The sequence below is a fragment of the Ursus americanus genome, chromosome 11, assembly GCF_024610735.1.
Source record: "Ursus americanus isolate L20-20 chromosome 11, mUrsAme1.1.p, whole genome shotgun sequence".
Lineage (NCBI taxonomy): Eukaryota > Metazoa > Chordata > Mammalia > Carnivora > Ursidae > Ursus > Ursus americanus.
This window is the reverse complement of record NC_142137.1, coordinates 64,406,754-64,419,530: the sequence shown is the minus strand read 5'-3', so window position 1 is coordinate 64,419,530 and position 12,777 is coordinate 64,406,754. Positions and strand designations below refer to the sequence as shown.

At 46.8% G+C, this 12,777-nt stretch overlaps 1 protein-coding gene across 2 annotated transcripts in view; it reads right to left on the bottom strand.

The window, feature by feature from the left end:
- TIAM2 (TIAM Rac1 associated GEF 2) overlaps nt 1–12,777 on the bottom strand; it is a 216,159-nt gene that overhangs the window by 94,285 nt on the left and 109,097 nt on the right. For both annotated transcript variants that reach the window (XM_045805394.2, XM_045805395.2), the window contains 3 exons: nt 11,884–12,032; nt 9,653–10,795; nt 3,815–4,250 (listed from right to left, as the gene is read on the bottom strand). In XM_045805394.2, the coding sequence (XP_045661350.1) occupies nt 3,815–4,250; nt 9,653–10,789 (1,573 nt within the window). In that variant the 5' untranslated portion in view covers nt 10,790–10,795; nt 11,884–12,032. The remainder of the gene's footprint in view (nt 1–3,814; nt 4,251–9,652; nt 10,796–11,883; nt 12,033–12,777) is intronic.

Genomic DNA, 12,777 nt, shown 5'->3' with positions numbered 1-12,777 from the left:
CTACCATGACCTGGGGACCCAAGGGTCAGGGTCAAGGTGACAGACCCATGCCAGTTCTGCCCAGACCAAATTCTTTCCGATGGGTGAACACTCACTTCCCAGTTTCCCTACCATTGTACGCCCAGCGGCTGTGGTTTGAGTCATGACATCTAGAGGAAATGAACACAACCTTGGGCAGGTGCCAAGATGCCGCCAACCCGAACGCCCCATCTACCGTGGCAGCATGAAACCAAAACAGGACATGTCATGTTAGACCCAGGCCAGGATGGAAAACTGTATGTGCAATTCTGTTGCTTCAAATTTAAAGAAGAGGAAATCAGCTGTCAATGTACTACATCAAAGTTAACCTCATCTGTGTCTCCAATGCTGGGGTGATAAGGCTGAGGGAAACGGGTGCACCCCTGTCTGTGGCATCTCCTGCCCCCACAGCCCCCACCCAGGACTTGCGGCCACCAGCCCAGCCCGGTCCCCACCAAGAGATGGTATTGGCCTGGAGGGCTGCCGGTGGAAGTTCTTGTCACAGTAGCAGAAAGAGAAAACAGACTGAAACAGCGGTAGAAGTATGAGAATACACGAGGTACCAGTAGAAATATCACCAGTGGAAAAAGAGAACTAGTCTCGTCTTCCCTCAAACCCACCTTTTCCCTGACACCCTCCCAAGCCACACTCATCAAACCATCCCCAGATGCCCACCGCAGGGCAGAACCACCAGCATCCCCAAATGACTGCATGAACCCCTCTCCTAACTCACGGGAAAAGACATATAGAAAGCAGAATTACCTTCGGTAAAAATGTATGACATCCTCCAAGCCCTAAAAAAGCACGTATGCCCTCAGCACACTATACATTCAACACAGGTGTATAACCAGACGGCATGCTTATAGCTGCTCTCTCCAGAACACACCAGATACTTCAAGAACTCAAAATTCTGCTTAAATGTACATGCGGGTATATACACACAGATGTGTGTGTGTGTGTGTGTGTGTGTGTGTGTGTGTGTGTGTATAACTAAGATTAAACCAAATAGTTAAGTCCAAACATTACAACTTGGATTCTAAGCCAAGAAAGTTGAACTCAACCTAGTGAATTCCCAGAGGAAAGACGTATAGAATGCCACATGGAAAAGGTTATGCTGGAAAAAAACATCTTTATCGCATGACTTTCCTTGGCTGCAAAGGAAAGGAAGGAATGTGTGCTTGATAACATTTACACTTACAAAGCACCCTTTCTCCATGGGTCTTGAAGTGTTTTATGAGCAAGCACCAAGGCAGCGGGGCACAGGCAAGAGCGCAGATTCTGGAACAGTCAGACCACTTGGGTCCGTCCCTGCCGCAGGGGTCAGCAGCAGGAGTCCCTGCGGTAGCTTCCATGATGGAAGACCGGAGCCTGGAGGTGGGCTCTTCCAAGTCTATGGAAAACCTGCCTGAATCTCCTCCTCCAGGAAGCCCCCCATGATCTGGCTCTGCAGAATGCCTTCAGGAGCAGGGAAATCAGGAAGGTAGTGTCCTTCCACTGGCTCATGGCTCTGGTCACTGTTGTACTTTCACTTTGGAATCAGCTTGCCTGCCAACTATTAGTGCCATCCTAACCCCTGGAGAACCAGAATAAATCCAGCACCCCTTCCACAAGACTGTGGCTCACTGCCACCCCTGCCTTGTCTTCTCCAAGCTAAATGTTCCTGGGTCCTGATGACACCCTCCATACAGCCCGGCTCTAAACCCTCGGGCTGTCACCTATGGCCCCAATTCTTAGAGCAGGTCATGGACACACAAACACACACCATCACCAGCCTCCACCTTGGGGGGGTGGTATTTCAGAGCCATTACAACAGGCAGGAAGCGACTTCCCAAAGCATCTGTTTTAACAAATTTTACATTAAAAAATAAACACAATAAATAAACAATTTAAAAACCAGATACATGTCCCATGTGGAGTCGAGCACATCTCTCTCAGACAACACGCCGGAAGGAGGCAGCTTCAGACTGTGATTCATAATCAATCCCAGATGCTCGCTCTCCTGCGAAGACATTTTCACGCCCCTCTCCAGTCAGAGATTCAGGTCGAACCTCTTCAAGAATCCTCCTCTTGCTTACTAACAGGGCTCCTGCACTATCGTACCCCCCAGGACAGAAGTGGCCAGCTCCACCCAGGGCAGAGGGAGGAGAGACCGCTGCGGGGGCAGAACCGGGACATCTGTAATGAGGTAGCCAAAGACCATGTTCCCTCTTTTCTTTTTCTTTTTTTTTTTTTTTTAAGATTTTATTTATTTATTTGACAGAGAGAGAGAGAGAGACAGCAAGCGAGAGAGGGAACACAAACAGCAGGAGTGGGAGAGGAAGAAGCAGGCTCCCAGCGGAGGAGCCTGATGTGGGGCTCGATCCCAGGACGCTGGGATCACGCCCTGAGCCGAAGGCAGACGCTTAACAACTGAGCCACCCAGGTGCCCCATGTTCCCTCTTTCAAATCACACTTTTATCTTGACTTCATCATGTTGGAAACGCACTCCACGAATGGCCCACCGCTCAACCCCCCAAATCTCCCTGTAATGCTGGGCAGCCACATCTCCCCATCCCGTACTTGGATGGTTGTTTGATTATTAAACCTGAGAACGTAACTTATCCCTTCAAACTGTATCTTGCTGCACTCGACCCCTTATTTCAACTCTCCAAATCTCGCCCATCATTTGGTGTGAGAACCTGCCTGCCCAGGATGCCCAAACGAGAGGGAAGCTCTTGGGCCTTCCTCAGCCACAATGTATCATAAGCTGGAAAAGAGGACTGGGTCTTGGGTTTTATAAACCCTCCAGTTTGCTAAGGAAAGGTGCCTCTTAAAGACAAAATGCCTTCCAAAGTGTACCTTTCCCAGACAGGCTTCAGGGTTATTATGAAATGGTACCAGCTCCCCAAAGCTGGGGTGGGGGTGGGGGCAGCTCACAATTTCTACATGGGGGGCAGGGGGATGAAAAAGCAAGAAAGGAGCCCTGTGGAAGGGCTCCAGGTCCTTCACACATATTGTATGCAGATAGGACTCCCATTTCTGCTTTCCCCCAGGATAGGGAAGGCTGTCACCCAATAAGGTCTGGCTTTGAACACCACTCTCAGTTCTTCTGACAAAAGTCATAAGATGATGGTGCAAAAGTGCCAGAGGCTGTGAGGGGCCCTCCTGCTCGCATCTGTGTAAACCATCTTTAGATCTGTATAAACCCACACTCGCTCCTCCTCAGGACACTTAGATAGCTTCCCATCTATACATCCACAGTGAGCAAGGCAATTTTAAGTTTTAAGCGGCAACGCTTACAAGAAACTTTCATCGTCTTAACAAAACAAATCCTTACTCCTATTTCCTTTACATTAAAAAAAAAAAGGCATTTGTTTGTGATAACAATTAGACTTTCTTCGTTTATAAAGGTTAGAGGACACAAATCAGATAATCCGGACGTTGTTTGTCGTACGAGCTGAGAAGGACACTTGTGCAGAACGGGATACTCAGGATCTACATTTGGTTATTTACTTGGAGTATTTTTACCCCCAGATGCAAAAAAAAGTACTAAAGAATGGTACGGAAATGCCTATAAAATAATAAGCTATAACTATTAAATTCAATCACTATGTATTAGAACAAATAATATAGATGAATATTACATTAGCCGTGTTATCCAGGTTTGGGAAAGTAACTGTAGCAAAGCATGCTGGGAGATTTTGTATCAAATCCCTTCACACTGACACAAATTAACACTGGACTGACTGGTGCTTCCTAGGAGAGGGGACAGTTGGAAGAAATGATTCCAGTGGCTCTGAGTCAACAATGCACTTACCTTTCAGTGTTACCCAGTACTGTTTCCACTTCCTCCGGGCCACCAATTCAAGCTTCCTTTCCTTCTGCAAAGTGACAAGGGGTTTGAAGAACAGCCATCCGGCTTTTCGGACCACCCCTTGCTCCTTCTCGAAGAGCAGATCGAGTTGCTCCAGAGAGCTGAGGGACCCGCTGCTGGAGTCTGCGGTTTCTGTGGACGTTTCTACATTCTCTGTATTGGTCCTGCTCATTTCCAACTCCCGCATGAAATTCTCATAAATGTTCTGTTGGAGGGGATCGCTGCCAATTGCATGAGAAGATTCGCTTCTCTGGGACAGGATCTGAGCTGAGCCCCCAGACCACGGTGAAGCAGACACCTGGAAGGCCCCCTGTCCGTCCGTGTTCAGTCCATCTGAGCGGCTGTCGAAGTAGTCACTGCCTTCCTTGGACCTCGGCTCCTGTGGGTAATACAGACGACCACCCATCAGAGGTTATGTACTTTATCCAAAGCGTCCCTTCCCCAACACTGCAAACGTGTCGTACCGCTGATTGCTAATGCTGCTGCCGCACAGCAAGATTCTTTTAACAAAAATGCGTCCTCAGTCGTCAAGTCACCAAACCGGAAAGAACTGTAGAGACAGTGTTGCAAAACCCAGTCTACAGCCAGTGGAGTCAAAGCTTAAAGATAGGAACAAAATACTCCTATCTTAAATCTAACCTATACTGAGCATCAAGACATTAACCAGCGTATTTATAACATATCAGTGAAGATTTCTAGGCTGACATTTCTTTGCTGTGAATCAGTGTCTTCCTGGAAGGGATTCATGCTCTTGCCGTCTGTCTTCCTCCTGGATCCTTTTAAAGCTAAAGTAGGAAATCTCTAGTTCCAGGATCAAGGGAGGTAGGGAATAGGCACTCGGGTATTGTCAGGTGTTGTTACACAAACTTCTCTTCCTCTGCCCAAAACAGTCAGTCCCCAGCTTCTCCCGACCTCTACCCATATCAAGACTTGAGGGTCTCTCGCATCTTACTTTCCTTCTTCAGACAGTAAAAACCATGCACCTGGGATTCTTCACCTACAAAAAGTATTTGCTAGTAACTGTTGTTTTTCATAAATAGTATTTTTTTATTTGGGCGTTTCTTCTGTGGAAAGAATATATTCATTTACTTACATCCTTTCATTCAAACATCTGTTTTATTCTAGGCATTGGGGAGACCAAAGACATGATTCTTAACCAGCCTTCAGTGTGTACTACAACATAAAATCAGACACAGGCAGCTCTAAATAAAATTAATATTTATATAATAATGGCTGCCCCCTGTGAGACTACAACACGCTGAGCCCTGAAGGGGCCATGCAGAGAGCTGACAACATGGAATGTTTCCTCATTTCGAGAAGTCTAGTTATTCAAAAAGAATAACTTTCAGACAGGCCATTCACTGATAAACACCACTAACTACATTTTTCAGCAGAAGGTAAAAGCCTCATTTGAGACTCAAAAGACACTACCATTCCAAATTTAGAGCCTAGATTAAGGTAAGTCTGCAGAGCGGTGCTAAGCATACCCATCTCCTCAGCTGCTAGAAGGCTTTCCATTATATTGCCTTACCCATTAAAATAAAAATGAGGGGAAATGGAGTCAAGGACCACTGACCAAAGGCCTTATTCTGAATTTTCCACTGTGAGGAGGTGTTTTCCTTTCAAACATTCCATCCAGAAATCCAGTAGCAAGTACTTGCTATCTTTTGTAGGAAAATCATCAATTGGAGAGTGCTTCCAAATACCCAGGGGCTATACACAACCGAGCCCCAAGCACAGCTATTACTAACGAAAATATTGTTTTCCACTTGTGTTTACACTGTGTCCCATAGTCGGATTTATTTATACACAGATGCTTATGCAAGAACAGAGCAAATAAGCCAGCTGCAGTGAGTCACTTAGAGAAGAAACTTACAAAATAGTTTCAGATTTTTTTTTGTCACTTTGTTGCTCTTCGAAAACTCCCAAGAGGTGAAGGAATACTTCTCATTTAGCGAGCATTAACATCATTTCAGCTATGACTCTGACTCATAGCCCCCAAACACCGGGATGCCTCAGACACCCCCAAGAGCTATAGTGGGGTGTTTCAAAACAAGCCAAACTCTGCCAGAGAAAGACGCTCAGGTGCCAAACTTAAATGTGACCTATAAACATCCTTGACAGTGTTTCTCAGAAGAGAGTCTTCCAGTTGCAGTCACAGCGCTGACTTCTAAATGTTCCACCACGGCAAAGCATGACAAATTTTCCTCCGTAAGAAATGGGAAAATATTGCGTTTTAGCATTTATTACTGATTCTTAGACATGAGCTTTCCCAGTTTCTAACACACTTCTGAAGCTTTCTATCAAGAATCCTAATAAGCAGTGACTGATTTTTAGGCTAATTGGAATGAATGAATGGACGTCCATCCCTAAATCGGCTCAACAAGATTTACTTTTTTTTTTTTTAAGATTTTATTTATTTGAGGTAGAGAGAGAGAGATCATAAGCAGAAGGGAGAGGGAGAAGCAGACTCCCCGCTGAGTGTGGAGCCTGAGGTGGGGCTGGATCCCAGGACCCTGGGATCATGACCTGAGCCGAAGGCAGACGCTCAACCGACTGAGCCACCCAGGCCCCTCAGCTAGATCTCCTGATCACCGTGCTACGGGTGTGAAACCAAGGAGCCATGTTATATGTGTACACAGAGCAGTCTGATTTCCATTTCTCTGCCTGTAACTAGATAATCATAAGCAATGGATAACCATTCATGACCAGGGCACTACAGCAAAGAGAAAACAGGGACTCAAGAGAATTCAATCACTCTCGGGAGGTAAAACTCCTGATCATGCCTCACTTTCTAGGAAAATGTATTCAAATCCACACCTTGCCATTCTTCACGTGCCTTTTTCCTTCACCCCACAGTAGAAACCACTCTCTGTGGCTACACAGCCCTCAAAGAGCCACGAGGTCTAAAATGAAGAGGGCCCAAAGGCCAGGGTCTCCACATCTTGAATGTCCTCTGTCACTGCCACCCACCAAATATGCCTGGCCCTCTGCCCAGGCCCAGGGCACGGTCATTCCTTCTCCCTCTCCCTCCCTCCGAGTTAGGCATGACCATGCTACTTGCTTTGGCCAATAAATGTGAACAGAAGTGAAACGTGGAAGCTTTAAAAGCTAACACACGATTTTCTTTCTCCTTCTGCTATCACAGCTCGCGGTGTTCCAGATGGAACTGCTCTATGGACCTGGGGTCCCAGAGAGGAACAGTGCAGACCAGAGTGACAGCACGGGAAAGAAAGAAACTTTGCTTGTGCTAAACCTTGGAGATCTGAGAGCTTTCTGTTACCTCAGCATAACCCAGCCCACCCTCACTGACAGAACTGAAAGTTCACCCAGGACAGGAACAAGGACTCACAGTTCAGACCCATTAATATGAAGGGTTTATCGGCATCAAACACATAACTCCTTTCTAGCACATTCTCTCCCTCTCTCTCCGATTAGTGTGATATTCTTTTTCAGTTGTGTATGCTTTTTCACTAATGTATCTCCTTTTAGGGTCTAACTCACCCTACTGGTTAAAAGCCCTAAAAAGAAGGGGTTGCTCTTTTCATATTACTTCTTAGAAAGTCAAAACAAGCAAGTCTATCCATCATGTAAGGGTTTCTGGACCTTAGCCCTGCGGGCAGACAGAAGTTTGTGCACATGTGAGAATGCGCATTCAATGGTGCCATGTTACAACACATCATCAGAAATTTTGCTCCCATGCAATAACTACATTTTTAAGGATCTAAACCTGAACTTTGCCATAAATCGTGAAAAGAAAACAAAGGAGGAAAAAAAACACGACCAACAAAAGTGGCATAGTTGCCAGAAAAATCCATCTTGCTCACCTTTATATATTATCAATTGTGGGAACAGGAGCAAAACTAAAAAGCTGCCTTCATAGCACTCTTTTTAAAAATCCAAAGCAGTTTACCGTAACACTCGATAAACCCAAAGTAATTACCAGTGGCCATCAACAATATGTTGGCCATGTGTTTAATTGGAAAAAGCTCGGGTATGAGGTTTAGCAGAAACAGCCTTGGCCCTGGCTTCTTCAACAACTAGCCATGTGTCTTCAGGGAGGACCCTCAAATTCCTTAAGCCTTACTTTCTTCATTTTTAAAATGAGGGGGAAGTCCTTTCCAGCTTTCAATTTTGGATTCTTTGATTATATAACCAGGCTTACAAACCATTCAGAGCGAAGTCTCTGGATGATCCAGACATGAAGGAGGTTACCTCCCATGGGGACAGTGAGGGCCTGAGTGGGACAGAACGCAGTCAATACACAGTGGCTACTGGTCTGCCTTTATCCAAACTGAACCTGAATGAGACTCAGTAGAGCGGCCTGTGAGGCAGGCCACACACATAGACAGACGAGAAACATACTCTGTGCAAACAAGAGATGTGGAATAACCGGCTCAATGCCAGGATCAATTCGGGGTCAGAGTAAATGACGACTACACCTCAGTCAGCAACAGAACACCTGAATCAAAAAGGCACAAAAGTTGTCAGTGTGGGATTGCAGCCCCAGAGAAAGCAGGAACTATTTCCCCCATGAGGCTCAACTTCTGTCACCCCTTCGGGACATGGGACCTGAGAGAAAAGGTCTAATCTCTACTGGGCAGTGGTTGAGTATAAAGAAGGGAGGAGTAAGGAGTCAGCAAATTACTACATCCAGGGATATAAAGAGTTCTGTGGCAGGACGGTGATCATCTGTTCTTTATCTCTGGGTAAAGGGGGAGCCAAGGGCAACAAAGCACAACACAGGCGGGGTGCTGGTGGTGTACTCCATGCATAAGACGGAAACAGCTACTAGTAAGTTTTAGAGCTCTGACACAATCTACTTAGGGAAGTCATATTCTTGTTCACCCCTAACGCTCTATAAAATTGTATAATTACCTATCTATCTAGGATGGATAAAACGCAGTTTTACTAGAGACAAACGGCCCACTTAAATTCTCTTCAACAATGTGACTTATACTGGGCAAGAAAAAAAAAAAGAAAAAGTTTTCTTCCTTCTACAAATAACTAAAAGTAGAAACAAACAAAACAGAAAAGCCAAGAGCAGAAGAACTAAAAACCTAGCAATTGCCACTAGTTACCTAAAAAGGCAACATGTTACTTTCCTTCCTGGTGACTAAGCCACTTTGTTTCCCCACTATGACTTTATACCTCATTATTATGTATAAGTAGTATCATCATCACAATTCTTATTTTATTAGGCATTATATTTTTGTTATTACATGTTCTTGGGTACAAGATGTTTTCAAAACTGTTTGTGCTCCCCATTAGAAGGTGGTGAGATTATACAGATTATTTTTTTTGATGTACCAAAAAAAGATGTTAATTTCCCCAAAGTAATGTCAAGTTCAGGAAGGTGACTCAGCCCAAAATAACGCTCTATCTCTCCTTTTTGTTTAGGCTTCAAGAACGAGCTCTAGCAAAATTTTCAGATGACCAATTCACTGGGGAATCCTCTGGAACGCTGTACTTTCTAAGGACAGTCTGGCCACGTCTTCGGACAGGGCCTGTGGCGTTCACACCAGAGCACAGGAGGTGAGCTTGCACAGCATCAGAAAGCGTGAAGTTGTGGGTTAAGAGTAAAAGTGCACATCTGAAGCTCAGGAGAAAAACCACCACCACTCACTGCCGCAGACAAGAGGTGCCCAGGCTGAGACTAAACTCTTCAGTCCCTGAGCTCCATTAGCCTCAGGCCGGTGCTCCAGGGCAGCTCCGCCACACTCCTGTTTTAGGGACAGGGAGCCCGAGGGAACCTGCCCTTCCACCCTAAGGTGCACCCACCTGGAGCTTCCTTTTCTTTCTGGAGAGGCTCCCCGTCCAGTCACTGATGCGGCGCATGCGGGCTTTGAGCGTGTCCTTCTTGGAGGCGTCCTCGGTCAAGGCCTTGGACTTGCGGCACGGGAGGGTGAAGGACGAGTACGGGCCGGGGTCCCTGCGCTCCACCCGGGACGGCACGTCCATGTCCGAGGCAAAGGACACGCGGTGGCTGAGGCTGGCGTGCGCGCCCACGAACTCGTCGGACAGCCGCAGACCCGACGGCGCGGGGCTGGGCGCGGGGTAGAGCTCCCGGAGCGAGGACAGGGACGAGCTTTGGTTGAACGGCTTTGGGGCCCCGGGCGGCGGGAAGTCGGCGCAGAGGCGGGGGGCGGGCGGGCCGGGCACCGGGAAGGAGCCCTCGGCCTCGCTGGCCTCGCTGGCCTCGCCCGCGGGGCCCCAGGGGGAGTCGTACCAGGACGACTCGGAGCTCAGGGAGCTGCCCTTGCTGGAGCGCGGGCGCGAGTCCGGGGGCGAGTCGGGCCCCGGGCCCAAGGTGGGCGAGTAGCGCAGCAGCTGCACCGGGCCGCCCGCGTCCCCCGGGGGCCCCCTGCCCTGCTGGCCACCGTTGTGGAACTCGACCCGCAGGCAGCCGTCCAGCTTCCCCAGCGTCTTGATGAGCACCCTGGGGCTCTTGCGGTCCTCGCCGGGCGGCGTGGCTGCCGCGCTCTCGTTCCTCCCGTAGCAGTTGAGAAGGTGTCCATTGCAGTCCCTCGAGGCCACGGGGTCGTCCGCCCGCTCGTGCCCGACGTAGAGGAAGCCGTTCTCGGCGGAGAAGGCCGCGCTGCTGCCCTGGAAATCATTTCCTGAGGCGTTCGTCCTGTGCTTGGCGTAGGCACTGTTTTTGGGGACTTTGCACGTGGGTCCGCCCAGTCTCGACGCATAAGGCTGATTGCTCTTGAAGTGAGAAAGGCAGCTTCGGGCCAGGGACCGGGACTTGTAGCCCGCCCCGCTGCTCCCGTGACCCCACCCGTGCAGTGACTTGTCATCTTTCGCATGGCTGCTGCGGATTTTCAGGGAGCAAGGCTTCTGCTTAGCACCAGTAATAGTATTGCTATGATTCTTAGATCCTTGAAGGGTGTACTGACTCTCAGAGTTCCCCATTTTAACCTAAATTAAGAACAGGAGCATCAGTAAGAAACATGACCTAAGGTGCACTCCCTTATGACAGAATTGTCTAAAAAAAGAAGAAGAAAAAAAGTTCCACACATGAGGAAGGAACCAAGCAACTTTTTTTTTTTTCCTGTGCCTCACACAATTCAGAGAAGTAGGGACAAAAGTTACCTACTGAATTGGTCCTTTTCGTGCCATGCAGGTCATCAAGCAAGTAGACAATATTGCGGACCCATGTGCTAGTTACTTGAAACACATAATTTGTTGTATGATATTAATTGACACTGAATAGTTATAAAAATCAGCTTAAGGCAGAGGCCTCCTTTCAGCTTGGTGTTGAGAGGTTCTGAATAAATGCCTCTTGGAAAGAAACATGAGGGGAAAGCATCTTTGCTCCGGCAATCCGATACACTGATTTTTCAGTGATCAGAGAGAGATTTCTATTATACACAAGCTACTAGAAGAGCAAATACCACACCCCAATAGAAGAGCCTATGGCTCATTTGTAATAACATGAGTCCGGGTACCACACTCTTTTGGAGCTTTGATATATCACATAGAGAAGGAACACCATGAAAAGAAGTCCCCAAAAACTAGGCTGAGATGAAGACAAGGTTGGGGCAGAGAATAAAAGCTGTCATGTGGGGCAGAAAAACATTTTAATAAAACTAATTTCTAGTGCCTCTCTAAAGCCTTTGAGGGTCCTCATTTTAGCACATGATGAGGAAAAAAAGAAGCTGACTTATCAAAATGTCGATGTCTGAAAAAAATTTAGATTCTTTTCATTCCCTTTAAAACCCCAACATGTTCAAGGAGTCTGTTAGTTAAGCCAAACACGCAAGTCTAAATTTGAGCAAACCTTCCCCCTCAGTTTTTCATTCTAACCAGTATATCACTATTTGAAGCAAGTTGGAGGTCATGTTTCCAGTTCCATTTCAAAATATATTTAGTAGGTTTTTAATTTTACTTCTTTTACACCTAAGAATGTACAGCCACAAAAGTCAAATGGATTGACTTTGGTGGGAGTTAGCAAGCACATTTTAAAACAAAAATAACCAGATCAAACAATTAAACTTACTTATTACCTTGATCACACTCTTGCCACTTGACGTGAACCCCAACTCACGTGAGCTGGCTTTACCTGAAGGGGAGATAAACGGTCAGTAGGCTCTACGTGGTCCTAGAACAAGGCAGCATGGTTAACAAGGATGGCAAGGGGGTCCACGAAATGATCCTGAAAAACAGAAATACAAGAGAACTGTCAAGCGTTTTACACTAAGCTCCCGCACGGTAAAAGCAGAGGTTTCGCATAAATTAGATGAAGAAACAACCAGTGTTCAGAATCCCTGTCAGAATAGTAAATGAAATGTCTGTGAACTGCCTGATTCATCGAGGTGTTGGAAGATATAAAGGAAGCCAGAACTGCCCATCCAATCTTGTAAAGGCCATTAACTCAACACACAGTCTGTAGTCAAATGCGTGCCTTTGTTTCAGGGGAGGGCAGGTGAAGGCGCTGGCATGAGTCACGGCTCATCTGTCACCACCATTAAGAAAACAACTTTCAGACTCTGCACCCTGACGGGACCGCGGGAGCATCATCCTGATAGGACAACAGTGCATTGTTCTCTATTGGACTCAGCAGTGAAAACAAAACCCCAAATGCAGAATCACAGTGAAACAGCCCTTGGACGAAATAACTTCTCTTATAGAGGATGACCCCATAACAGAGATGAAAAGTTTATCTCCAGCATATGTTTCAGTGTTTCTACACAAGAAGCAGGAGCAGGAGGCCCACCTTGGAAGGTGAGAAGACAGGCTGGGGGGTGGCCATCTGGCGGCGCTCACCCCTGGAACACAAAGCCAGACAGAGAGTGCGGAGCAGTGTGGGTTCAATTGTGACTTTTCCCCGTTCAAAAAAAAAAAAAAAAAATATATATATATATATATATATATATGTATGTTACATATGTGTTATATAT